The 24,594-nt window shown below is 54.1% G+C and overlaps 9 protein-coding genes across 15 annotated transcripts; 6 read left to right on the top strand and 3 right to left on the bottom strand.

Annotated features, from left to right (window-relative positions):
• Positions 1-1,047: 1,047 nt before the first annotated feature.
• On the bottom strand, positions 1,048-2,903 carry KVP18_004954 (uncharacterized protein; the record flags this gene model as incomplete). Of its 3 annotated transcripts, XM_067958067.1 has the most annotated exons (2): positions 1,048-2,332; positions 2,407-2,903. In XM_067958067.1, the coding sequence occupies 2 exons, from the start codon at positions 2,901-2,903 to the stop codon at positions 1,048-1,050; spliced, it is 1,782 nt and encodes a 593-aa protein (XP_067811952.1). The 3 variants fall into 3 exon arrangements, with proteins under 3 accessions (XP_067811952.1, XP_067811951.1, XP_067811950.1); XM_067958066.1 differs by lacking the exon at positions 2,407-2,903 and having other exon boundaries at positions 1,048-2,313; XM_067958065.1 differs by lacking the exon at positions 1,048-2,332 and having other exon boundaries at positions 2,403-2,903.
• A 145-nt stretch (positions 2,904-3,048) lies between these two features.
• KVP18_004963 (uncharacterized protein) lies at positions 3,049-3,812 on the bottom strand (the record flags this gene model as incomplete). Of its 2 annotated transcripts, XM_067958081.1 has the most annotated exons (2): positions 3,049-3,168; positions 3,195-3,659. In XM_067958081.1, the coding sequence occupies 2 exons, from the start codon at positions 3,657-3,659 to the stop codon at positions 3,049-3,051; spliced, it is 585 nt and encodes a 194-aa protein (XP_067811966.1). The 2 variants fall into 2 exon arrangements, with proteins under 2 accessions (XP_067811966.1, XP_067811967.1); XM_067958082.1 differs by having other exon boundaries at positions 3,138-3,812.
• A 209-nt stretch (positions 3,813-4,021) lies between these two features.
• On the top strand, positions 4,022-17,108 carry KVP18_004957 (uncharacterized protein; the record flags this gene model as incomplete). Of its 3 annotated transcripts, XM_067958073.1 has the most annotated exons (7): positions 4,022-4,131; positions 4,159-5,462; positions 5,491-14,630; positions 14,660-14,739; positions 14,770-16,694; positions 16,723-16,961; positions 16,989-17,108. In XM_067958073.1, 7 exons carry the CDS (start codon positions 4,022-4,024, stop codon positions 17,106-17,108), a joined length of 12,918 nt encoding a protein of 4,305 aa, XP_067811958.1. The 3 variants fall into 3 exon arrangements, with proteins under 3 accessions (XP_067811958.1, XP_067811959.1, XP_067811960.1); XM_067958074.1 differs by lacking the exons at positions 4,022-4,131; positions 14,770-16,694; positions 16,723-16,961; positions 16,989-17,108 and having other exon boundaries at positions 4,382-5,462; positions 5,491-14,684; XM_067958075.1 differs by lacking the exons at positions 4,022-4,131; positions 4,159-5,462; positions 5,491-14,630; ... (1 more) ...; positions 16,723-16,961; positions 16,989-17,108 and having other exon boundaries at positions 14,873-16,717.
• Positions 17,109-17,193: 85 nt separating this feature from the next.
• On the top strand, positions 17,194-17,484 carry KVP18_004962 (uncharacterized protein; the record flags this gene model as incomplete). Its single annotated transcript, XM_067958080.1, has 1 exon — positions 17,194-17,484. One exon carries the CDS (start codon positions 17,194-17,196, stop codon positions 17,482-17,484), a length of 291 nt encoding a protein of 96 aa, XP_067811965.1.
• A 21-nt stretch (positions 17,485-17,505) lies between these two features.
• Positions 17,506-20,823, top strand: KVP18_004959 (uncharacterized protein; the record flags this gene model as incomplete). The annotated part of the gene is made up of 1 exon (XM_067958077.1): positions 17,506-20,823. The coding sequence occupies one exon, from the start codon at positions 17,506-17,508 to the stop codon at positions 20,821-20,823; it is 3,318 nt and encodes a 1,105-aa protein (XP_067811962.1).
• A 36-nt stretch (positions 20,824-20,859) lies between these two features.
• On the bottom strand, positions 20,860-21,192 carry KVP18_004953 (uncharacterized protein; the record flags this gene model as incomplete). Its single annotated transcript, XM_067958064.1, has 1 exon — positions 20,860-21,192. The coding sequence occupies one exon, from the start codon at positions 21,190-21,192 to the stop codon at positions 20,860-20,862; it is 333 nt and encodes a 110-aa protein (XP_067811949.1).
• Positions 21,193-21,228: 36 nt separating this feature from the next.
• On the top strand, positions 21,229-22,207 carry KVP18_004955 (uncharacterized protein; the record flags this gene model as incomplete). Of its 2 annotated transcripts, XM_067958068.1 has the most annotated exons (2): positions 21,229-21,246; positions 21,302-22,207. In XM_067958068.1, 2 exons carry the CDS (start codon positions 21,229-21,231, stop codon positions 22,205-22,207), a joined length of 924 nt encoding a protein of 307 aa, XP_067811953.1. The 2 variants fall into 2 exon arrangements, with proteins under 2 accessions (XP_067811953.1, XP_067811954.1); XM_067958069.1 differs by lacking the exon at positions 21,229-21,246 and having other exon boundaries at positions 21,293-22,207.
• Positions 22,208-22,314: 107 nt separating this feature from the next.
• On the top strand, positions 22,315-23,697 carry KVP18_004960 (uncharacterized protein; the record flags this gene model as incomplete). The annotated part of the gene is made up of 1 exon (XM_067958078.1): positions 22,315-23,697. One exon carries the CDS (start codon positions 22,315-22,317, stop codon positions 23,695-23,697), a length of 1,383 nt encoding a protein of 460 aa, XP_067811963.1.
• A 203-nt stretch (positions 23,698-23,900) lies between these two features.
• On the top strand, positions 23,901-24,284 carry KVP18_004958 (uncharacterized protein; the record flags this gene model as incomplete). Its single annotated transcript, XM_067958076.1, has 1 exon — positions 23,901-24,284. One exon carries the CDS (start codon positions 23,901-23,903, stop codon positions 24,282-24,284), a length of 384 nt encoding a protein of 127 aa, XP_067811961.1.
• Positions 24,285-24,594: the final 310 nt, after the last annotated feature.

Below are 24,594 nucleotides of genomic sequence, written 5' to 3'. Positions count from 1 at the left end.
CAAGGCAACAAACTCCCAAGAATGCCAACTAGTATGCCAGCAGCATGAGGAATGTCGGTTCCATAGCCACAGCACGACCGACTCGAAATGCGAACTCTTTTCCTATGCAACGGGCAAGGAGACCCGACCTGCTCATATCTCAGGCACGAAGTATTGCCCAACCCCCTGCTCCGCCGAGGGAGTGGTTTTGGACGAGAACGTCGACCTCGTCGGCGAGACCACCGCCGAATCCACCCGAACTTGCCGGCTTGAATGCCAACATCAGTCCAATTGCGCTGCCTGGTCCTTTAACTACGCGACGAGAAGATGCCTACTTAAGGCGTCTTCGCGAGGCCGGTTGTTTCAAGCGTCTTGGCAGTCAGGAGCTGCTTTCTGTGCGGAAAAATGCGCGCAGAGCCGAGTGCGAATAGACCGCACCCCTCTGTCAACTGCAGCCTCCGACACTATATGGATGTGCACCGAGACGTGCTCCGCTACACCGAGTTGCAGAGCGTACTCCTTTGACTACGAAAACCATGAGTGCGCCTTGCATTCCGAGTACACCCAGACAACTCCTGACTCCACCTTCCAGTCAGGAGAGACACCGTGCGAGGTGCCCTGTACGATCGCTGGCGAGACCATTAAGACTGGCACATTCATATCCGACTTCGTTGGCGCCCCTACTGTGGAATGGTGTCGCCTTGCTTGCCAAGGCGATTCTGCATGTCAGAATTTCGGCTTCGACACGGCTACGACTGAGTGCAAGCTCTATTCCGAGGTGACGAGCACAGCTCCTAAAGCGTCTTCCGTCCACGGCACCAAGTACTGCTCCCTGGAGGACAATTGCCTCGACGATGAGATAACGCTGGTAGGTGAGGATGTAGCCTCGCCGATAGACGGCGTCACTGGGCCTCACCAATGTCAAAGCATCTGCCAAACGAACGCAGCATGTCAGTTCTTCTCCTACAGCTACTGGAGCAACACGTGCTACCTGAAAAAGGACAACTTCGATCGCATGCACAACATTTACGCACAGTCAGGCCCTCGTGAGTGCTCAAGTTGCATCCGTTAAAAGTCGTCACCTCGAGACACAACCTCCTTGCATGTCGGGCGCAGAAGAATCGTGTGCTCGTTCTGGCTGGTGAACGAGCCTCTAAGGTCACACAACGGAGGGTAAGCCATCACAATACCCTTGTCTTGCAAGTGCTTCAAGGCTCTGAAGTGCTTATCGTTGCCAAGCTCATCCAGCCATCGCCTACAGAACGGCAGCGTTCCGAAATGTGTATCGATCGATTTCAGCAACTCCCGAGCACCTTTGAGCTGCACGGCTCCGTAGTTTGGGCTGTCAGTCCGCATGAAATGCGAACACTCTCCTCTTTCCTCCACCCAACCCTTGCCAGTTGACGCAAACGTCTCAATGGCAAAGATCTCGTTCTCTTCCATTCTATTCTGATCGTTGGTCTTCACAATGGGCAGGGTTTTTCCTCCGTGGATGTGATAGGGAGCGATGGAGTGACTGTTGAGGTTTCGGATGGGCTTGATAGGTACCATCTTCCCGTCGATCTCCATCTCGTACGCAGAGAGCACCTCCTCAATGGCAGCCCCTACATCCGAAAATCGTACGTCTATACCGGCAGCCGCGATACCGGCCTTAGTTGCCTGCTTCGTACACTCGATCAGTGGGTCAAATTTGTCGTTGAAGGCCATCGTGAAGGCGCAGTCCACGATCCTTCCCTCTACGTGAACTCCGAAATCGACCTTCACAATGTCGTCATGTCCCAAAACGGTCTCATCTCCAGTGTTGGGGGTGTAATGCGCAGCACAGTGATTCGCACTTACGCCTGTAGGGAATCCTCGGCCAGCTTTGAGTCCTTCAGCCTGCACTAACTCGAGGTACTTGGCTTCTAAACGCGAGCATATTTCGACGTAACTCATTCCGGGCTGCACGAAAGATTGCAGGTACTTGCGGGTTTCGCGGTGAACTTCAGCTGCTTTGCGAACATTATTCCAATCCTCAAAAAGAGCGGCGTCCTTTGCTTGGTTGACCTCATTTGTGTGCCGATCGTCGTAGTGCTGAATGTCACCGACAGGGTACTTCTTGTTGGTGTAGACCTCAGCCACCGGACAAGTCGGAGGCATAGTCTGCCGAGAGTGAGTCCGTTCCGCCCAGCTCCCGACTAACCGAAAGCGGCTGTTATCCAACCCCTCCACGTTGTCGTTTATGTTCCATACTTTGCCGCCTTTCTTCTTGTTTCGTTTCTTCTTGGGCTTCTCAGTGGGTACAACGGTTTCGAGGGCTGGTGTCGCCGTAGCATCCCCGTTCTTAAGGTTCATTTTGCGCAATTCTGGTATTCTGTAGGCGTTAAGGAAGCTAGAAGATTTTATACACTATGGCACCATGTGTCAATGTTTCTTTACAAGGCCTACGTTACATTAGTGAGAGTCGGCGAGGTGACGTTGTTACTCGGAACGCTGCTCGTGTAATCGACGAAGCCTAACTCATTGAGGATGATGTCCTTGTACATCCAAACCAAAACCAGCGCTAGGCCTATGAGCAACCCGAGCATCACCGCAGACGAATGCGACATACAGCTGGAACAGCAGTTGTTCCTATTCGCAGACTCGGGGGGGGTGCCGGGGCGGTCACAGGTGCCGGGGCGGTCACAGGTGCCGGGGCGGTCCCTCCGATATGGTGCCGGTGTCGGACATGCCGTGCTTCCCATCTGGGTGGCTTGGGGGGTGAGGTGCGCAATCTTGGTGGCTTGGGGGTTGAGGTGCGTCATGCAGGGCAAATCGAGGCTTGTGTCGGATTGGAACGTGGGATTCCGAACAACCTGGGCACCAGACCTGTTGGTTCCAGATACCCCTAACACAACCGCAACGGCAATGAAGGAGGTCGAAGGCTTCGATTTAATTACGTGCATTAAGAATTTGATGATTCATGTTTCTTTCAGAAAGACACGTACTAAAATCAATCATCTAAGTACGATGTATGATACGATGTCGAAAGGAAGACATGTGCTAAAATCACTTATGTTTAATCATCTTGGTACGATGTATGATACGATGTCAAATAAGCTTAGATACCCCGAATCCGCTCTGGAAAAGCTGTGCACCAGACTGAATCGCATCTGCGGGTATGCCAAACATTAGCAGCATCAACTCCGACCCCTTCCGAAAGCCAGGAATCTGTGTGATGACACACAGGTACCCACGTAGTACAGAGACGTGAATATCACCAGAAACACCAGTAGGCTAACTGACCGGGCATGCCACCGATTCCGGAGAATTCTCTTCAGAATAAACGATTCAGGTATGAATGGCTCCAGCGCAGCCCATCCATCAAGTGTTGGTAAAGGTAGAATGTTGATGGCCATGGCTACAACCTGATGGTAAATCATGAGGGCCAATGCTAGGTGTGCATATGTTACCGACAGCACAATGGAGAGGGCGTGATAGCTGACTGAGAATACGGTGGCGCAAGCGAGATTGGCGATCACTCCACCCAGAGCTGTTAGTACTTTCCACCGTCGGCTACGTAGCGAGTCCGGATGTATCATGACTGCTCCCCCTGGCAGCGGCACGCCTCCGACCGCCAGCATGGTTACGGGTATGATGACAGAACTGGTGAGGTCTGTGTACTGAGTGATGTCCAACCGTAGGTAACCTGAGTCGTCCATCGTCCAGTCTCCACCATAATAGGCGCAGATGGCATGTCCTCCTTCATGCAAACACAACGACACCAACCACCCAAGCAGCACCACTGCGGCGAGCAGCAAAGACGAATTGACCAGCAGAAGAGATGTGAGTCCAATTCCGAAGAGAGTCAACATCGCCCAGAACTTCAACGAGATTTGTCCTGCCAGACCTGAGTGAAGGTGCACGTGCTGCCATACTCGTCTTCAAGGTGTGCGTCACGCCCAAGAATGGGTCCAGCGTTCGCCCTGGCCCCGGCAGCAGCTGGATGCTATGCCGCGAGCGACGAGTGACTTACTTGCCATTGGCATCGATGGTACGCATCAATAATCGGACTTATTTAAGGATGAGTGCAGTGTGGCAATCTCTCGAGTTCCTCGAGCTGGCCGCGCCAGCATATCAAGTGCCACCGGAAGCCTATGGATTGTCGAATTCAGACCGAGGAGCCCATTCAAGGTGGGTGCTAGTTTTAGTATGATTCAGGTCTGCTCGATATGTTCTGATGTGCCTCAAGGAAATCGAAACATCCCTTGAAGGAGTCGTCGTTGACCATGAACTGTGGTCGAGAAGGTTAGGCAGCGCCGTAACATGCCTTTCGCAGTTGTCAGATGAGCTTTCGGTTTGGACACCTGTGCATGCTGCGGTTCACAGCCGAACGGCTTCGGCCTCGCATGACACTGGTGTATCCTCGGTCACGACCGCCATCATGCAGACTGTGCCTGGGCAGAAACAAGTACAGGCTGGAGCCCAGCTGGTAGCAACGGGCATCCAGACTTTAGGGAGCGCTACAGGCATCGCCACAGGCTTCACGCCGCCTCCTACCGATGCAGTGGCGGCTCTCGTATTTGCTGCGACGATTAAAGTCGCTGCTTTGCAGGCGGGCCAACACTGTCTCATTCCAGCAGGTTTCTACAATCAACAGAGGTCTGCATACACTGTTATAGTAGTTTCTCGGACCGGCTTAGGCGCATGTTGCTTAGCCGTCGTGAACACCAGTCCTCTGGGGTCTCCCTACCATCCATTCACGATTGGCTCTGCTGAAAACGGTATGGGAACGCTCTACCGAGACGCGCTGATTGTGCTGGAGGATGTGGATTTCAGTCGCGTTTCTCACTCGGCGTTCTGGTGCATGGCATACGCGTCGTTGCTTTATCCTGGAGGAGGTCGCAATGTAGAATGCTTTTACTCGCGGGTGCTTGCCTTTCTGAATGAGAAGCCGTTTTACCAGAACTGGAACTACTTCGATTTTGATCGGGTGGAAAACAAGTCAATGAATGCGGGCGACTTCGAGGTGCCTTCCATCCGTAAGGAAGGCGTTGGCCAAGCCTACTACGAACCCAGGAGCTTCCGCCTTCGCGCTAAGGCAGTGGCCACTCGAGGACGCGCCATAGACACTGCTCTGGGCTGCCTCCATTACTTGCTGGGGTTCGACAGAGGACTTGGCCCCTTGGAATGCAGGTGGGTAACGGAGGTGCTGGTTCCTCTGGGCATGATACTCCGTCTAACTCGGGAGTTCAAGACTCTAGGTGCCTCGACCTTCCGACGCGGTCACCACCAGGTGCTGAAACTTATCCTAAGAAGGCTCGGTTCTTCGGTGTCGCTTCTTCTTCAGGATACCGGCACCTGCACCGTTCTCAACCCGCTGGAACTTGCAGATCTGACGAAGTCCGTCATTCAAATGGCACTTGATGCAGTGCAGACGTCGCTGACTCCTCAGGAAATCAATTTAGGCGCTGGCTCTCCTTGTTTCCCTGCCGTTCTTTCAGCGGTTCAAACCGAGCAAAAAGGTGAGCATTCACCTTACATTTAACTCAGTTCAATCCTTCAACTCCTCATACGCTTTCCCCTTTTTCGGGCCTTTTCGGTTTGATTACGCCGATAGTAGTCTGGCCGCGGGTACACCAGTGCCGCCTGCTTTAGTGATTCCTGTTGACATCATGGGGGCGACTGTTAATCTCCATGACAAAAGGCTCATCCGGATCACGTCATTTGACGACTTCTGTATGCGTCTTCGCCGTGTGGTTGACGCGGACACAGTGATGCACAACCAGCAAGCCTTGTTGGAGCACTCAGCGATTCTCAGGTATCACCTAGTGCGCCACACTGTGCTAACTCTGCTACCAGGACCTCTTCCTCTGGATGACCCCAGCCGCCCTACACTCTGTTTCTACGAAAGCGAGTCCCTGTCCCGCAGCTGTCAGATCGAATTACTAAGGCTGCTCTTTTTGATGACTCGCTCTCTCATCGTCTCGTCTCTCGCGCTTAAGGCGACTAGGACCCTAGACGCAGAGCGAATCGTACTCCTCTCGAAGCTGTCTGCCGTATCGGATGCGGTGTTGAGGAAGGTCGCCTTTGACGCTCCAAGCCCCGTCAGCCTGCATCTCGCTGGCACGGCCCCAGGACCCAAGGGGCTACTCAAGCCCTTCGGGATTGACGCCTCCTTTTTTGCTGAACAGTCGGAGTTCTTCTTACTGTTGGATCCAGTAGCGGCTGTGTGCAGGGGAGAGGTACTGGACTACTTCCGGAGCGTTAAAAGTGTCGTTCCACGCCATCAGATTATTTTCCAGTTCGAGCAGTCTCTCACACTTCATGCTGAGCTTCAGCTCCTAGCGCAAATATCTCTTGGAATCGGTTACCAGGCACAGTCAAGTCCAGTTATTCTCGGTCAGTGCTTTACGGGCGAGGATGCTTACTTCTTGGAGGTGCTGCCGGAGTTTGCCTTCTATAGGGATATAGTCCTGTATTTCAAGGCCTTCTGTTGCCCTAACGTGGGAAGTTTACCACCTGCGAAGCAGTGGTCTCTGAGCGACACACGATTGATGTGGTCGTGCCACAGTGACTTTCGCAAGAACCGTCAGGTGAATATTAAGGCCTTCGGAAAGCCATTTGAGTGCCTAGCTTACGTAGACCGCAAGCGAAAGTCGAAGCAAGACAAGAACTCCACGATCTTCACCCGCTTCATGGACTTCTTTGGTGGATCTCCATCGAGAGCTCCACTTTCTGCTGCCGACCCTACGAACCTCGTCAAGGACAAGGCGCCTATTGGCACTGAAGAAGACGTGTTACACGTGAAATCGCTGCCGACCTTCAATGGTAGGCTCTCGCAGTCGGATGTGGAACTGCTGTTGCAGTACCTGACGGCTCCGTACTTGAGAATCCCACTCCTGCTCCAGTTTTTTACCGACGAGACGCGGTTCGATGCGCTGGTCCATCCAGACCTCCAGCACGTATTGCTGGCGTCGCTGTTCGAGCCGTCTTTGTGGCTACCTACGCTTCACAAGGCCCAGCCGGCAACAATTCCTCCCGATTCAAGGGAGTACCTTGCCACGCCGTTGGGCTTGCTCTTCAATGAGCTGACCCACTCGCCATATGTTGTTCTCGACTGCCTGGAATCCATGTTGGAAATGGCACTGGACAAGGACACAGGCAAATTCATTGGCTCATCAGCGGAGCTACTCCTGTTCGTGATCCGGATGCTTATCTACGTTGATCGGTATGTGCTGGTGTTGCTTCGTCATGGACGGTACTGGGAGCACGTGAACAGGGTTCTTGATCAGGAAGGGCCGGTGTTGGAGGAGGAGAAGTGTTTGCTGGATATCACTCGTTCAACCGATATCAAGTCTGTTTCGGGCCATACCTCGTGTGCTAGAGGCCTGCGAACTATGCCAGAAGTTAGGGCGAACTTGCAGGAGATCCATCAGCAGCTTCGCCACCGACTTAATCAGCAGGTGCTGCCTCTTCTGGAGGCATGGGCCAAGAGAGCAGTGGAAGTCGCTGAACTGCATGCGGCGTGTCGACTTCATGCCCACATCTCGTTGCTCTGCGCAGACATGGCTCCGGCGGAGTTCAACCTGCAGACCGTTTCCATCCTGACGGTGTCCACGCTGTTTGTACTTGCTCATCACCGGTTCACTGTGGAGGCGCCAAAGGGACAGGTCGAAAGCAGCCAAAAGGACCCCCAAACAGGCCCCCATGACACTTTGGGTGTTGCAGACATGGAACTCTACGGCATATTACAGAACCACCGAAGAACTCTTGTCACCTGGCTCCGCAGCAATCCCTCCAAAGCGTCGGAAGTCTTTGCTGCCGCTGTGAGAACGCTGACGTTCACCGGTACCCGCACCGAAGGGCTTACCGGAGAGGCTCTGTCGTGGTCTGAGCTCCGGACGTTTTGTGGTGGCCGATTTGGGCCCTTTTCGGGTCTGGTGGAAGTCATGAATGCTGCCGCTCCTACGATTTTGGACGACATGGAGTGTCGAGTCGCAGAAGACATGGATGAAGGGCCGAGCAAGAAACCCAGTGGCATTGGAACGCTGATCAGCGCTATTATGCCGCGTGCTCGCTCGGGTTTGAAGGAAGAGAACATAGAATCCACCAAAGCAAAGGAATGCTTGGAGCAGTACGAAGCGTGGTTGGGTTGGGTCACAGGACAGTTGGCGGAGACTGAAATCGACCTGCAGAGGGGCAAATACAGCCTCCGCAGGAACCGCATGGAGGTGCTGGAGTTGTGGGTGAACGATTTCGCTGACTTCGTCGATATATTCGGAGAGGTTGATGACACCAGTAGCTTTCAATGTGCCCTGATCAGTGCCACGCGCCAGCGGTTCTGGTGCCGATTGGTTGGATACCGACACGATTTAATTCGATGGCAGCCACTTGCCGATCCACCACGCAGTCTGATGGCGGAACCCATTCCCTTCAAGGCCCAGGGCAAACACTCCTGGGTTGGCCCGATCCTGGACCCTTGGCGATGCGTGCACCTTCCCAGCGCGGCACTCATGGTGGATCGCGCAGACCCCGTCTCCAGCTGCGTTGTCCGACTATCTACTGATGTCGTTCCACCATCGGCGGATCCTGATGTACGCCAGCCTAGCCACCCGGTAGAAATCATGGTGCATAGGCATCCACCTCGAGTGGAACTCTTCACAATTCATGAACATGGTCGCCGGCTCTACAGGGTCCAGGTGTATAGCAGCAACTGCCATTGTTCTGCCAGGTCCTACATAGGAGACAAAATGGTCGCTAGTAGCGTGTGGGAAGGCCCTCAAGTGGCTCTGCTGGAAGGCGGGTCCACCGTATGTCTGCCTCCCCCCAGGCAACCGAGCTTAGTTCTCACACGTCAAACCACGCCCAGCCTGGGAACTGAAGTCTTCGTACCCAGAAGACTTCTCGAGGGGCTAGTTCCGTCGTGTCTGCTGTCAATCTATGAGTTCTGGCAGCGAGCCAACGCAGGAGTGCACTTTACAGAGGACGCCCGAACATCCGTCCTTGTGGGATCTTCCGGCGAGCCGGACTCGTTCGTGTCCATTTGGGGTCGTATCCCGACCGAGGACCTCGGGGTGTCCGGTTCAAAGCCTACTGCCCTTCAAATCCGGATTCTGCCCACATCTGAACTGTCACAGCAGGCCTTCATCGAGAACAAGTCACAAAGTGCGTATCCTGGAGAGGCCTGCGCCATCATCACCAGATACTCCCTAAATCAGAACAGTGCTCCTGCTGACGCTCCAGAGTCGGAGAGAAGCTTTATAGACCTGGCCCTCGCCGACAGAAGCAACGCGCAGGATTGGGGCCTCGATGAGGAGGCTGCGCTGTCATTACTGAACCTCGATCAAGTAGATCCCGACTTTCTACCTCTAGTAGACACGCTGCTACGCGTAGAGGAGAAGAGCCACATTCTCGTCTGGGGACCTCCAGTCACGCTACCTGGAAACCCTACTGATCTTCCAGAGGTTCCACTGGAGTCGTCCGACCTTCACGTATACGGAAAGCAGTGCTTCACAGTCCTAAATCGACACTACCGACAGGCCTGGCGCTCCGTCGAATCTGCTGCACCGTTGGTGGAGCTCATCGAAATGCCTCGTTTGGGGCTAACGTTTCGGGCAACTCCTTCAGTGTGTGGATTGACAGACAAATCGGTAAAGGTGAAGTACTTTTGCGATCAGCACGCCGGTCTCTATGTGTCCTACAGACGCATTTCACCGGCATCGCTTACGGCAAACTTGATTCGCGGTCTGCAGAATTCCCTGCTGTTGGAGAACAATGACGGTGACTTTTTCCTGCTGGTGTCGGCTACAGCCAAGCCAGTCAGGGTAACTCGGAACCTGGATTTGGAGACACTCACCACCAGCAATGAAGGTGGACAGATGTCCGCTGCCGCTCGACTTGCGCTCTCCTCCAGTCTGCACCAGGCAGACTCCCTGGCGGACCAGTCCCGTACCGAACACCTGCTGGCCAGTCTGTCCCCAAGTATCGTTCTCGACTGCAGCAACAAGGAGTGGTTAGCCAATCTGGGATGTCTTTCCCCGAAAGCAATTCCGACGATGAACGCCCTGAATCCCCCTGCGAAATCCGATGACTGGTCGGCTCAGGATGTGGTCGTTGTGAGAACCCACCTCTACCCTGTGCATTCAAGCAGGTCCTTCCTGTTTACCACCACCGTCGGTGCCGGCCTGTATCTGGTCATACAGCGGTTCATGGCACGAATGTACGCTGACGTTTGGAGGTTGATGGAATCCAGTGCACTGTTCAGTGGGGAGCCGCCTACTATTGAGGAGAAGCAGTTATGGCAGTCTTTGGACTCTCTCAACGCATCCTACGACTTCCATCCCGATGCTCACGCTACCCGACTCAAGATCTTTCTGACTGCTCACAGGCAGGGTCTCGTAGCAATCTCCCAGTCCAGCAACCAGATGCGAAAGAACGTTACTAAAAGACTGCGCCAGGTAACAGGGCGCACCAAGAGACGTCGAACTTCGATTCCGGCGGCCAAAAGTCAGACCTCGAAAACTCCACCTAAAGACAGCGACTCCTTCTCGCTGCTCCCATCCTGGAGCCTCGAAGAGGACCTACTCTGTTACCTCGTAAAACTCAGCTACGTGCACGCTAATTGTCGCTTGTCCCTAGCAGAACTTCGAGCGCTAATCGATCTTGCCGGGCCCCAGTGGACGCAGTCGGTGGAAAACCATCCATTGACGGGCAACCGCCTGCAGACAGTGCAGTACTACATCCATTTGGCAGAAGGGTCTCGAGAGCTTCAGGAACTGTCCTTTCGGACGCCGAAAATCCCTGAGGTCACCGATTTTGATGGCCATGTCGATGAATCCTGCATCGAGACGTCTGGATCCATAGCGGATGGCCTGCAGGCCATCATGGGTGCAGTCGTCCATTTCAAGCCGCCGGATCGCCCTTTGACCGGCGTCGAGGCGTTGGATTACTACTTGGATCTGATTAACCGTCGACCTCTTAACGCGTCCACGGATTTCTTCACGCTGTATTGTCTGCTTACTGGACAGGTACAGGTTTCGGTCCTTCCGCATGAGGGACCGTATATGTGGGGAGTGCTGGCCACAAGGTTGGTAGGCACGTGGGCGAAGTCGAGTGCCATGAGTGCTCTCCGAGTGCTGGCCAGCCACCCTGAGATCATTCAACAGATGCCTCCCATTCCTAGAGAGAAGGGGAAGACCCGAGCCTGGAGGGACAGCTTCGTTTTCAAGCAGTCAGAGCCGGTTCAGAAATTCTACGAGTCTCTTTTCGGTACACTGAGAAGTCTTCACGAGGGTGGCCAATTGAGATTTCGAACCAATGTTAAGCCGTGTCCTTCTATGGCCGTCCCGTCATGGGTACTTCTGATGGACCCAGATTGTCGAACGTTCCGCACATCCTCCTTGTCATCCGACTTTGGCTGCGAAAGTCGACGGCTGCGACCGGTTAACGTCGCATCGCTCTGTCGCAAATTCCACATGGATGTACCACCAGGCGACCCAGAGAAGTCATCCCTGCCCTATATCACAAAGAGTCTATTGGCGACGTTGGCTGAGAAACCGCTGCCGTTCACAAGCCAACATGCTCTGGTGTCAGATGTCAAGGGCTCTTCCCCTGGCAGGGAGGCAATGGACCTCCCTAACCGTCTGAAGAACCATATATCCGCGGCGACTCGCGTAGGGCGCGAAACTATCAAGCGGTTTTCTGCTGAAATCCAGGCTGTGCAGCAGCTTTCGAAGGTAGCCAAGCCAGGTCAGATGTCCTTCCTCCAGCTGGAGGAGGTGGAACGGTCACTCGACTCCCCAGAGGCCCTCGCCAAGGTCGTCCAGTATGCCGAGATGCTTAAAGCGCTGCTGACTAAAACATTCCTTCAAGATGGCCGCTTCGTAGATGCCGGTATCAAACTGGTGGCTCAGTTTGCGAACTCGGCGAGACACGTATCCAGTCCTGATCAACTGCACTATGCTAGAAGCTACGAGGTCGGTGTTCTCACAGGGTCGGAGCCTGTGGCTTCATTCGATGCCCTCGTCACTCTGCTGATGAGTCAGTCGGCAGAGACTGCCATTCAACGTTTCAATCCGTTCCTGTCCGCCGAAATGACCAGCGACATCCTGAGCCTCGTTGGCACTGTACTGTTGATTGTCAACCGCAGGTCTCAAAGCGCCCGCTGCCTCCATGACGTCATCGACTTACTGGAAAACTTGGCTCGCTACCCGCTCTCTGTAGACTCAGCTGAGAGGGAGAAGTTGGTTTCCTCCACTAAAATGCTGTCCAAGTCCCTAGCCACCAATCTGAGTCAGGCGCGCCACTACGCCCATACCGGCCAGGACGACACCGTCGGAGATTTCGTGGACTGGCAGACATTGGGGTGGTCTCAGGACCACACGTCCCTCTTCGACAAGTCGTGCTTCGTGGCGCTGGACCCTCGGTTCTTGGTGTTTGAGTTCGCGTACAACATTCTCCTTCGAAAGTCACAGGTGGAATTGATATCAAAGTTCGTGGCAGCAGTGAAGGAAGGTCGTTCTGTCTGTCACCAGATGATCATGGGAGCGGGTAAGACTACGGTTGTTGGACCGTTGCTAGCGCTGCTGTTGGCGGATGGGAACCGACTTGTGACCCAGGTGTGTCCTCATTCTCTCCTAGAATTCACTCGTGCTGTTGTCCGGGAGAAGTTTTCAGCAGTCATCTGCAAATCAGTTGTCACATTCCAGTTCTCAAGGTCCTCCAATCTTACACGAGATACGCTACTGCAGCTGCACCACGCCAGAGACAACAAGAGTGTTGTCATGGCCTCTCCTACGTCCCTGAAGAGCCTGTTCCTGAAGGTTCTGCAGCTGCTGGACATTCTGGAAACCAGTGCTTCCAACATGACTGAGGTAGACCGTGTCGTGGTCAAGGGCCAACAGCAGATCGTCCGACTGCGAAACGTGCTCGGCAAAGTGATCGGAGTGCGTCCTGCAGGTTCACTTAGGAAACCCACACGGGATGATGGAATTCTGGCGGCGCAGGTCTCCAGCGGCCAGCCTCTCACTGAGCCGCAGATTCGTAGCGTGCGCAGAGAATTGGACCTGGCGCTGCAGGCCTTAGACCTGTTTACAGGAGGGTGTCTCATTCTAGACGAGGTGCACATCCTGCTGCATCCTTTCAAGTCGGAGCTACATTGGCCCATAGGCGCAAAGGTCCCTCTCGACTTCACTGTGGCTTCAAAAGATGGCGCCGCCGAAGACCATGTTGAGGAAAGTGGACTTCGCTGGCAACTCGTCTGGCACTTGTATGACGCTATATTCTACTTCTCAACTGGAAAGATCACCTGTTGCGCTGAACATCCTCGCACCAAGGCTGTGTTGGAAAACGTGAAGTCCGTGCTCGTCGACGGCATCAGCTTGCGGGCCTGGCAAACAACCCCCCACGGCATTCTTCTGTCTCAGGCGTTCTACCAGCAGAGTCTCAAGCCCGTGTTGGCTCAGTGGGCGCTGATCTTTTTGGAGTCTAAAGGTTACAAACCACGCGATGCGGAACTGGTGATGAACTACATCTGCTTGCCAATGGCCGTGGACCCGTCATCGGATGCACTCGCCGGCCAGGTCATGCGTAGGGTGGACCACCAGTACAGGGGTTCAGGCGCTAAGCTCCTGAACTTGACTCGGATGTGGCTGAATAGTCTGCTCCCCCACTCATTGGGCAAGGTGAATCGCGTATCGTTCGGGCTGCTCCTTCCCTCGGAGGTGGACCCGACGGCCAACACCCCGCCTACTCGGCAGTTGCTGGCCGTCCCATTTGTCGGCAAGGACGCACCTAGTCTTGCCTCAGAGTTCAGCCATCCTGATGTGCTCATCGCGCTGACTATCGCTGCTTACCGACTTCAGGGGTTGAGGCATAGCGACTTCCTTAACGCCATCAGTAATCTCTTGGAAGAGGTGGCGTCCTCCAGTGCCAGCGGCATGAAGATTTCGGAATCTAGGCCTGTGCGCGAGTTTCGCAGGTGGGTAGAGTCAGCTGGAGGACGTGTCCGAGGGACCAAGCGTGTTGCTGCGTCCTTATCCGTGTCAGAGGACGAGGAAGACCTGCAGACTATGACAGCTGAGATGCTCCTAGGCAGGTATCCTCGGCCGCCCGACGTAGCTGACCGTGGAGGGCTCGACAACACCATAACAATGGACGCAGTCACATTCAACCGTCTCTGGTCTCTTGAACTGGTGGACTTACTCGAATCTGACCAAGTTGATACCCTCTACCGGCTGCTGTGGAACGAGCCTCTTGTGATCAAGCACTTGCTACTTTACATCGTTTTTCCTTTGTGTATGGAGCATACCTCACTGCAGCTTTCGGCCTGCGGTCAGGAGTTGGGAGGCAACCTCATTTTCAAGAACCGAGTTGGCTTTTCTGGAACGCCTTCTGACATGCTACCAATTGAGTTCGGGAGATGCCAGTTTGAATCGGGTACGGACGGCACGATGCTGAGTCTGCTGACAAATCCCAGTGTCATGCACTGTATTGTGCTGCCGACAAACTGGTCTGTAATGAGCTTCTTGCAGGAGGTGGCTAACTCCGCGCCGCAGTGCTTAGCTCTGATAGACACCGGCGCACTGGTGACTGGCTTCTCGAACTTCGACGTGGCAAGCACACTGCTGGACCTCGGAATCACCGTGGATGGCGTCGCCTACCTCGACGAGGACGACAGACAAATGCTGCTGGTGAGACATCTCTTGATTCCTGATTTCAGTTACGTGACGGGAGACGAGTGCTGAAACTCAGCCAATGTGGGCTCTCTCCTGATCGCAGGTTTACATTCTACGACCAAGTGTAGGGTGGTGGAGGCAATTACTCATGCAGGCACACGCAAGGCTTAGACATCCAGCAAGCCGTAAATGCAGGCGCTTGGATTACGTTGGGGAAGGACCTCATCTTTCGGGACTTTGCCCAAGGGGCGTGGCGAATGCGCCGCATTGGAGAAGGTCAGGTACTCCGCGTAGCCACAACCCCAGAGGTGGCGCATCTGGTTGAGACCACATGGAGAGAAGCAAAGAACCTGCGACCCAACGAGACTCTGTTCAACCTCGAATCCCCTGCACACCCCGACGACGTGCTGAGCATGACTCTGGGAGACATGCGACAGTCCAAGGCAGTACCAGCAGGCGATCTGCGTCCTGTCCTACAGGCCTTGTGTGGCTGGTTGATTTTGGCCGAGATTCAGACGGATGCTATGCAGCACAACCTTCTCTGCGTACAGTCAGTTCGGAACATCTGGCGAAAGCGCGCCTATCAACAGCTGGTTCGTAGACACATCGAATTTGAAGTGGACGAAGTTCCCGCGGCTCTCAGGGAGGCTCTCGACGTCTTCCGAGACGAGGTGGACTTCGTCGTACCTACGTATTGCGTACGGACGCATTCCGGGCATGAGAGCCTGAAGCATGAGGTCCTTAGTAGGCAGAAGTTGATCCTCAAGGAACGGTCGTGCTTGCCGGTGGATGAGCGAACGGACAAAGAGATCGCGGAGTTCCTTTTGAAAGAGCTTCACGAGGTTCATGTCCGGTCTACTCGGGACTCTGACGCGTACGACGCCTATGAAGCTCAGATGGAAGCTGAGGAGGAAGAGGAGGAAGAAGAGGAGAAGGAACAAGAGCAGCAGAAAGAACAACGGCAAGAGCAGGAACAAGAACACGTAACTGAAGAGGAGACCCCTCAGAATCAGAAGTGGAGTCGCGGTCCGACTAATCCCCACCCATGGACACTGCATGACCTTTCGAGAGGTCCTTGGGAAACCGAAGCCTTCTTTCCACTGAAGGACTTCGGAGTGTTCCGGAAGTTGGGGAAACGCGCGAAGGGTATAGGGTTTCCTGAGGAACTGTGGGTATCGCAGAACTACTACGACCGGTCATGGTCCACCTCTACGCATAGACGCTTGAAGAACTGTTCCGTGGTGATGGAGTGGATACCAGACTCATCACGGGAGAGCCATATCAGCCTGGATTATCATCGTCGTTTCACCAAGGTGATCGGGGCCTACAAACGTCCAGACGGCACCATTCCCGTGTCGAAGCTCACATCCGTCTTGCTGGATTTGGACATCGTCGAACACCATGCGGACGATCCCAGCATAACCCATGCCGAAGCTCAAACCATCTCCCGAGTTTTGCTTAACAGAATCAGCCACCTCCGCACCCTACCCGCTGCAGAGGTAGCAGCACTTCTCCCTCGGGGCTCCACGCCACGACCGACCCCCCCACCAGCCAATCAGAAGGCCATCGACGCGCTGTTCGCCGCCCCCAGCATTCCAGCCAACACGCTACGATCTCGGGGACGGCCTCTCCACGCTGCGGCAACGGACGTGCCGCTGCTGAAATCCCAGGCTGCGACAATCGATCTTCTTGGCCTGGCGAATGCCGCTACGGCCCCAAGGAAGGTCAACAGTGACTTGCTAGAGCTGGACTCGCAGCCGATTACACCGGTGACGGCTCGATCGCTGGACGCCGAGCTCATCACTGACTCGGTAACGGAGAATGAACTGACGATAGTGTTGATGGTTGAGGGATGGCAGGGACTTCTGGAAGGACCTACTGGAGGCTCCCCTCTATTTGGGAGGACAGACAACCGCTACTACCTCATCTTGAGTCTGGAGGAGGCCGAGGGCATACGTGCCTCTGCCCACGTAGCCAAGATGTCGAATTTGCGTTCTCCGATCTATCCTGGAGTGCGGGTCGGTCTTCGGCACGTGAACGCGCGTTTCTCTCTTATAGACCCCCTTTACGCACCCAAATGTGAGGCCTGGTTGCCGGTTTGATTCAGCATCCCCGGTTGGGCCACCTGACGTTCTGGCACCTGTGTTCCTGTCGGTCCAGCGCTGGTCACACCGTTCCCGGCTGCAAAGGACATCCCTTCGCACATTGACGCTGCAGGAGCAGATGGCGTACCAGTGTCTGCGTTTCGTCAACTCCGAGCTCTTCTTCACAATGAGACAGGTGTCCTTGATACTCCGCGCCATCCCAGCCTCAACACCGCAAGAAAAAGAACAATGGTTCCTTGAAGTGAGGAAATGTCGTCGCCGTTTCCAGAAGTTCGCCCTGCACCTTCCTGGTCAGCAGTCGTCGCGGCAGCCCCATCTTTATAACAGCAAAACACAAGCCGGAGCAATTTCAGTGCGGAACTCGTTCCTTATCAACCTGTTCATTTAATCTGATTCGTTACGATAAATGTACCTGTTCATTTAACATGGTGGGAAACATGGTGGGAAGACAGAAATAAATACCCATTAGCGTAATGACAGCAACCGAGTTGATTCAACAGGCTCTCCAAGCGCAGGACGTTGTCGCCTTCACAAAGTCGTGGTGCCCTCACTGCAAGCGAGCTGTCTCAGCTCTGCAGCAGCTGAGTGTGTTCCACAATGAAGTGATTGATGGTCGTGAGGACGAGGCGGAGATTCAAGACGAGCTAAAGAAGATCTCCGGCATTAGGACTGTTCCTCAGGTCTTTGTGAAGGGAAAGTTCTTCGGTGACGGCAGTCAGACAGTGTCAGCCATCACCAACGGAGAACTCCAGAAGTTGTTGTGATGTGGAATAATAGGCATTTTCATGGGTAGTCGCGACTTTGCTCTCCATTCACCGCCTCGGGCTGCGCCGGTGTGGGAGTCGGTCGGCCCCAGACTCTCCGTCTGCTACGAGAACCTTCTCACCAGACTCGACAGACGGAAGCCTAAACGGTCGCGAAGGCTGGTGAAAGCGTCACGCCTGGAGGGCGAGTGTGTAGGAGTGGCGTCCGCCTTTGTGCCAGCTGGAGACTGGTTTCTGTACGCATACCAGGATCTCCTCACATGCGGTGGTCGAGCTCCCTCAAGGATTCCTGTCGTCTTAAACTTTCTCGGACTCAACAACGAAGCTGTGGAGCTCACAGCCCTTGTTGCCTTCAGGTTGGACGATACGGACGTGCTTATGCCCCGCCGGCTGGGTATTTGGCATCATGGAATCGCAGATGCTAGGCATTTAAAAGTTTTTGCATGCTCCAAGCGCTTCCTCAAGCTGGGCGTGCTTGTATGGAAAGGCGACCAATGGGCCTTGGGACATTTTGTGAAAGGTACTGAATTCTCCACTGTGCGGAGCTATATGAGGAAGGCGTGTCCTCTGTCGAAGGGCTGTGATGTAGCCGCCCTTTGCGCCGTGGGCAGGTCTCTGATTGCCGAACGAGCTTCCAGTAGAATAATGGACGGCATCGTTTCCTCTCAGGAAGAAATCCACTTGTTGTTGCTGGGCAAGGCCGTAGAATCCTGGACGGCTGACGCCTCGAAGCCCTCGACCATCGTCAAATTCGGAACACTGCCGCTGAGCTTTATGGGAAAATCTTTGACTGAGGGTGCACTCAAGGACGATCAGTGGCGTGAGGTCATGGACGCCTGCGTTCTGTGTCCCGGTCCTCATGCTTGCACGTTCCTCGTAGGCGGCGATTCATTGGCTCTGATGGACGTCAAAGCCTCGCGGTCGCGACTGCTGTTTCCCCTGGACAACGAGTCGGGATTATATTTTAGGGCGCATGCATCGTTGTATTTTGGCCATCTCAAATCGCGTTCTGGACATGCTATCACCTGTTTAGCGCGACATCCCATTTGGACGTTTTTGGTTGCCGGTATCTGCAATGGAAGCCACACAGGATTTCTCCTGGACAGCAGAACCGATGAGGGACCATTTCTGACCTTCGCGGTGCCGTCGTTTGAAAGTACTTCATCGATAGCTTCTACTCTTCAGTGGGCAACCTGTCGATCTTCCAGAAGCGTTCTCGAGAAAAGGACAACACTAGGCGTAGACTACCTTCTCATAGGATCGTCTGAGAGCGAAGACATAGTCATCATCGGCCTGAGTATTGCTAGAGCAACTGACTCACCTAGACTCTTGGATTTCGTCAATCCATCGCATAGCAAGACACAGGTATACGAAGAACTGTTCCGTGATAGATCGGAGCTCATGACCAGGAATGGGATAGGTGCCACAACAGAGGCCAGCAGTTCAGACGCGAGTGAGGACTCGGAGGAGACCGAAGACTTAGCCAATCCCGAAGCCGGCGCTCGTAGTCTTCGTCGAGCCAGGCGGAGGGTGCAGCGCACGGTGCAGACTGCCGCTCCGCTGGATCTCCGACCTGAGAAGATTCCGTTCTTCCCGAATTTGTCTCCTGCTTGCATGAACGTCGTTAAGGACGGCAAGACTTATGTAGACCGCAAGGCCTTGTCAGGTTTCGTGGGCTCTAGCAGAAGGCCTGCTGGAGTTGACGACTTTCATGCGCGAGTTTTGGTTTCGCGCGCTATCAGGCTGGCCTGCACGACGCATAAGCACCCCTGTAGCGCCGAGACTGCTTGTACCAGTCTGTTCCATGGGTGGGGCGGATTTGCTCTCATCCCCAAGGAGACTGTGCCGCTGATGGCGGAGGGCCCGGATTGTTGGATGCCCCAAATACCTGTCGAGTCTAACGACCTCATTCTTTTCGCCCGCTCGGCCTCTGGCACTATGTTTCACCTTCCTCTGAGCTTAACTTCTCTGCTAACGGACGTGCCTGGCTTCTATCCAGATGTAATGCACCGTGAGCACCGCCTTTGCCGAAACAGCACTGAGACGGAGCTGGCAATGCGAAGTTTGAAGCCCGACGACCTTAGCGACAAGGTGAATGGAGACTTCTTAGGCTACCCTCCTGTTCTCGGACTGGCGACCAGTGCCTCGCTGGACAATTTTGTGCAGACTGAAGCCAGTGGCGTCAACAACGAGCACAACCGTGATGAGCTGGAGAAGCCACCAGCCCCAACAACTGGCCCCACAGGTCTCTCTATGATTAAAGCGTTGGAACAATACCAGTCAGAACTACACGTCGAGGATCGTTTTGACGACTCACAAGTGGTACAGGAAGCCCTAGGGAACGTGATGAAGCGGATTAAGCGGGGTACAGCTGTGGGCTACAACACCGCGCTGAGGTCTCTGGATGCTCAGCCTTACCCAGACGCTCCAGCAGGGCAGTTCTGGATGCTCCTGGACAGATGCCTGCCATTTTCCAACTGCTCCTGTTCCCTCCCGCAAATGGAGGCGACAGAGTCGATATCTGGCGTATCCGAGGCTGCGATTGTCAGGCCTGGCTACGTCTCGATTGAGACAAGTCAGGCCCTGCAGTTACTTCGCCACCGGTCTCATGATTCTAGATCTGACGGCAGGGTGGCACGGTTTGAAGTCGACGACACAAACGGCCCTCTACAACGATTCACCAGCAGCACTGGTGGGTCCGGAGAAATCATGACAGCGGTGCCTGCAGGCACGCCTTGCTTGCTGGCCGACGTTCGCGACTGCGTTGGTCTTGAACAAGTTGCCTCTGACGGCGAGGACGATGTCGAGGACGACTCTACGGTGGTGACTGACGCCACCAGAGCTACGGGGACGTGTTCTACCGCCGACAACGACACCATTATCGAAGTTTCAGATCCGCACAGCAAACCGCTGCTAAATGCTCGGAGTTGGGACATCAACCATCGTATTGGAAGGCTTCGGGGCCCATCAAGTCTTCTGCGTCGCCTGCAGAAAATAAGGCGTCGAGCGACTATTGGTGGCCGAATCCAAACAGTAGCCTCTGAGTGCCGCCGAAAAGGGAACTGCAGTCAGCGATGGTCGGTGGTAGTGTCACGAAATCCGCAAGGAGAGCCACCTCGGCCAGCGAGAATTTTATCCTGGCCCAAGTCTGCCGTGCGCCATGCCTTTAAGGGTTGCAGTGGATTACCGGTAAACTCAATGAACATAGGCAGGGCTGTCTCAGGTTGGACTGGGTTCGAAGTGGAGCCCGTCAGCCTGAGGAGACTGGGTGCCTCTGCCCGAAAGAAAGCCCCGTCTGTCGTGGACGCGTCAGTGACGCCTCGACAACGAAACTTTTGATGCTTCTTCACTCATGTTTAATCACAATTTCACGCTTCACTCATCTATCTCCTCCGCCTCAGGCTCCTCAAGCATGGTTGCCTTTGGCGTGGGGAAATTCTTTTTCAGGACCATCTCCCGCAGCTCATCGTCTGTACATCGCCGGGCCGGTTTTTGCCCTTCCACTGCTGGGGTCTGCCGACTGCTAACGAAAGTGGTGCCCGTTACCAGTACTGGGTGGCCGTTCACCATGCGAGTTTCCTCGTACTGCACCTGTTGTCCTTCGCCGTTAGTTAGCCCACAGTTCATCAGAAGCCTAAAGATTTGGGGCATCAGCAGGTCTGCCCGCAAAACGCCTAGTTCAGATTCCTTAGAGCACCGTGCGCGCATGTCGTTTTTTATGAGGTTTTTTTCGCGAAATTCTGAATGATTCCGAAAGCAGAGGTACGGAGAGGCCTTGAGTTGGGATCTCGTCCTTTACACACCTCACATGTCCCAGTCACCCAAGCACATAGATACCGGTCGCGTGGCACAAGTCATAGTGGTCATTGGCATGGCTGGCAGCGGGAAGACCACTTTTGTGACTCGGCTAGCGGCACATCTCCGCCAAAATCAGAAGAGAGCCTACCTTGTCAATTTGGACCCTGCAGTCCGCTCTGTACCCTACGCGTGTAACATTGACATCAGAGACACCGTCAACTACAAGAACGTCATGAAGCAGTACGGGCTAGGCCCTAACGGCGCCATAATGACCAGCCTGAATCTCTTTGCCACCAAGTTCCATCAGGTCCTAGAACTCATGGAAAACCGGAAAGACGCTGTGGACTACTTTATAGTGGACACGCCAGGGCAGATTGAAGTGTTCAATTGGTCAGCGTCAGGATCCATCATTCTCGACGCCCTGGCCGTCTCTTTCCCTACCACTGTCTCGTTCATCGTGGACACCAAACGATGCGAGAGTCCGATTTCGTTCACGTCCAACATGCTGTATGCGTGCAGCGTGCTGTACAAGACGAAGCTGCCGTTCATACTAACTTTCAACAAGACCGACCTGGCATCTTGGCATGAGAGAGCGGCCTGGCTCGACGACATTGACGCATTCTGCTCCGCCACACAGACGGAAGACTCGTACGCAGGGTCGCTCTCGAGATCCTGCGGGATTACGATGATGGAGTTCTACCAGTCAATTCGGCACACTGGAGTGTCCAGTGCCACCGGCGACAACTTCAGTGAGTTCGTAGTCAAGCTGGAAGAGGCGTATCAGGAGTACCAGTCCGACTATGTCGACTGGCTTCAAGTGCAGAGGGATGCAGTGAGGATGAAGCGTGAACAGGAGGCCGCGAGCAGTCATCAGGCGTTCCAGGAGGACTTGGATAGAGATTTAGTGCTCAAATCTTCTGGATGAATTCACTAATGCTCGAATCTTCTAAATGTGTGGAGTCCTTCGAGTATTTCAATTTGCGTCTTGGACTGTTCGCTGTTTTTTGAATCAATACACAAAATTCTCGAAAAATGACGACTACGCCGAAGGACACGGCGATAAAAGGCTTGCACGCTGCATGGGTAGTCCCCGTAGACTCGGACTCCGAGCGCAGAGTCCTCACCGACCATGTTGTGGGCGTGGAAGGAGATCGCATCGTCTGTGTGTTACCCGTTGAGGAATTCAGGAGCCGCTATTCCTGCGAGGTGGAGTGGCTAGGTGACCACAGCTGCCTGCTCCCTGGTTTCGTAAACCTTCATACACATCTGGGTATGTCGCTGCTGAGAGGTTTTTGCGATGATATGGAGCTTATGGCTTGGTTGCAAGACTTCATATGGCCTGCTGAGCAGAAGATGATGAGCGACGAATTTGTTACCTTGGGCACGTCTCTTGGATTACAAGAAATGTTACTCACTGGCACGACCACCGTAAATGACATGTACTTTCACGAGGTCGCTGGTCTACGTCAAGCGAAGCTGATGGGAGTCCGAATTCACAACGGTCGCAACGTTATCAATTTCGGAGACAATGATGCGCATGAGGAGAACCTGCAGCAGACGGAAAAAGAGCTTATCTCGCCACCCGAGTGGTATGACAATGTGTGGACCCACCAGACATGCATCCCTCATTCGCTTTACACGTGCTCGGTAGAAGACCATCGCCGCCTTAAGAAGGCACTGGAGCACAACCCGGCCATTCGGTATCATGTCCATATCAACGAGAGCGACAACGAACGCGGCATGCTTGACAGTCAGCACGGAAAGGGCGGAATCGCAATCTTTGATCAGCTGGGCCTTCTGAACGAGAGATTCATCGGAGCCCACTGCGTACGATGCACCGACGAGGAAATCAAGTTGATGGGTGCGAGGAAGGTCAACATATGTCACTGTCCTAAGTCGAACCTGAAGCTAGCCAGTGGCATCGCTCCCATTCAGGCCTTCGTTCAAGCTGGCTGCAATGTGGGCCTTGGAACGGACTCCTGTGCCTCCAACAACTCCCTTTCTATGTTGGACGAGATCCAGTGTGCCGCTCTGGTGGCCAAGAGCCAAACAGGGGATGCCCGCGCCGTCAGCGATTTCACCGCTCTGAAGATGGCGACTCGTAATGGCGCCCACGCTCTGGGCGTGCTTGACCATCTTGGATCCTTGGAGACTGGGAAACTCGCAGACCTGATCTGTGTGGACTTCAGCAACATTGGGTGTCAGCCTGTCTACGACCCTATATCCACACTTGTGTACACCTCGGGAAGGAAGGTGTCCCATGTGTGGACTGGCGGAGTGCGGCGTGTGCGAGATTGTAAGGTACTCAAGCCTCACATGAACATGGATAATTACTGCCAAGCAGTTAGCACGCTTAAGGTGCTGCGCGAGAACATCTTGCAAAAGTTGTCGATGGGAGTAGAAAACGTTTGTTAGTGATCTATCTCGCATGAAAAGTTGTCGATGGGAGTAGAAAACGTTTGTTAGTGATCTATTTCGTAGTGCCTTTCTCAACTCTGACGAGAAATAAACTTTAATAACTGCTTAAAACTAATTACAAATGTTTGTACTTTAGTCATAATTGGCGCAATCGACATGCCAGCGGTGCTGACTGCGAAGTAATTCCCATCAACCTTTTAATGCGAGCCTTCTCTACTGCATTGCTGTCCGGTGATTTGCTTCAGCGCTTTCGCCTTCGAGGGCAAAGCACGTCTGAAACAAACCTCATGTCTGACAAGTCACCCACCGAACTGGACCTGAGTTTTCTCACTGATCTTAATCAACATCGCCCATTGAAGGCGATGTCGCGATGCTACTGGTCGTTTGGTTCCCTCTTCGGAAGATCCGTATATGAGGTTGACGAAAACGACTCGGAGGAGAACCTGTTGTATATGAGACAGCTGCTTGTTACCTCAGCGAAAGCTCTTACTGGGGACTTGCCCTCTTGGCCGGCCCTGTCGTCAAGTCACTACTTTCCGTCGGCAAAATCGTGGCTGGTCACCCGTTGGGGCTGGGACCTGTGATTCTGGGACCTGCGGCTCAGAAGGTTTGTATTTCGCTGTGAGGCGGCCGCTGCGACGTGTTGACGTGATACCTTCGGGATCGCTGAAAACGTTGCGGGGCCACCTGCATAGCCCCAACAACGAAACTGCACTCAGACAAAACCATTTGGCATGCACAGATGGCCGAGTGGTCTAAGGCGTCAGACTCAAGTTCTGATGGACGTCAGTCCGCGAGGGTTCAAATCCCTCTCTGTGCAATCATTATTCTCTCACATAAATTCATCCGCACAACAACGAAACTGCACTCAGACAAAACCATTTGGCATGCACA

This window comes from the organism of the source record quoted next (genome assembly GCF_019968955.1).
Source record: "MAG: Porospora cf. gigantea A chromosome Unknown PgA_NODE_179_length_30642_cov_841.201, whole genome shotgun sequence".
Classification (NCBI taxonomy): domain Eukaryota; phylum Apicomplexa; class Conoidasida; order Eugregarinorida; family Porosporidae; genus Porospora; species Porospora cf. gigantea A.
Note: the sequence above shows the minus strand (reverse complement) of the source record. Positions and strands in the feature narration are given on the sequence as shown.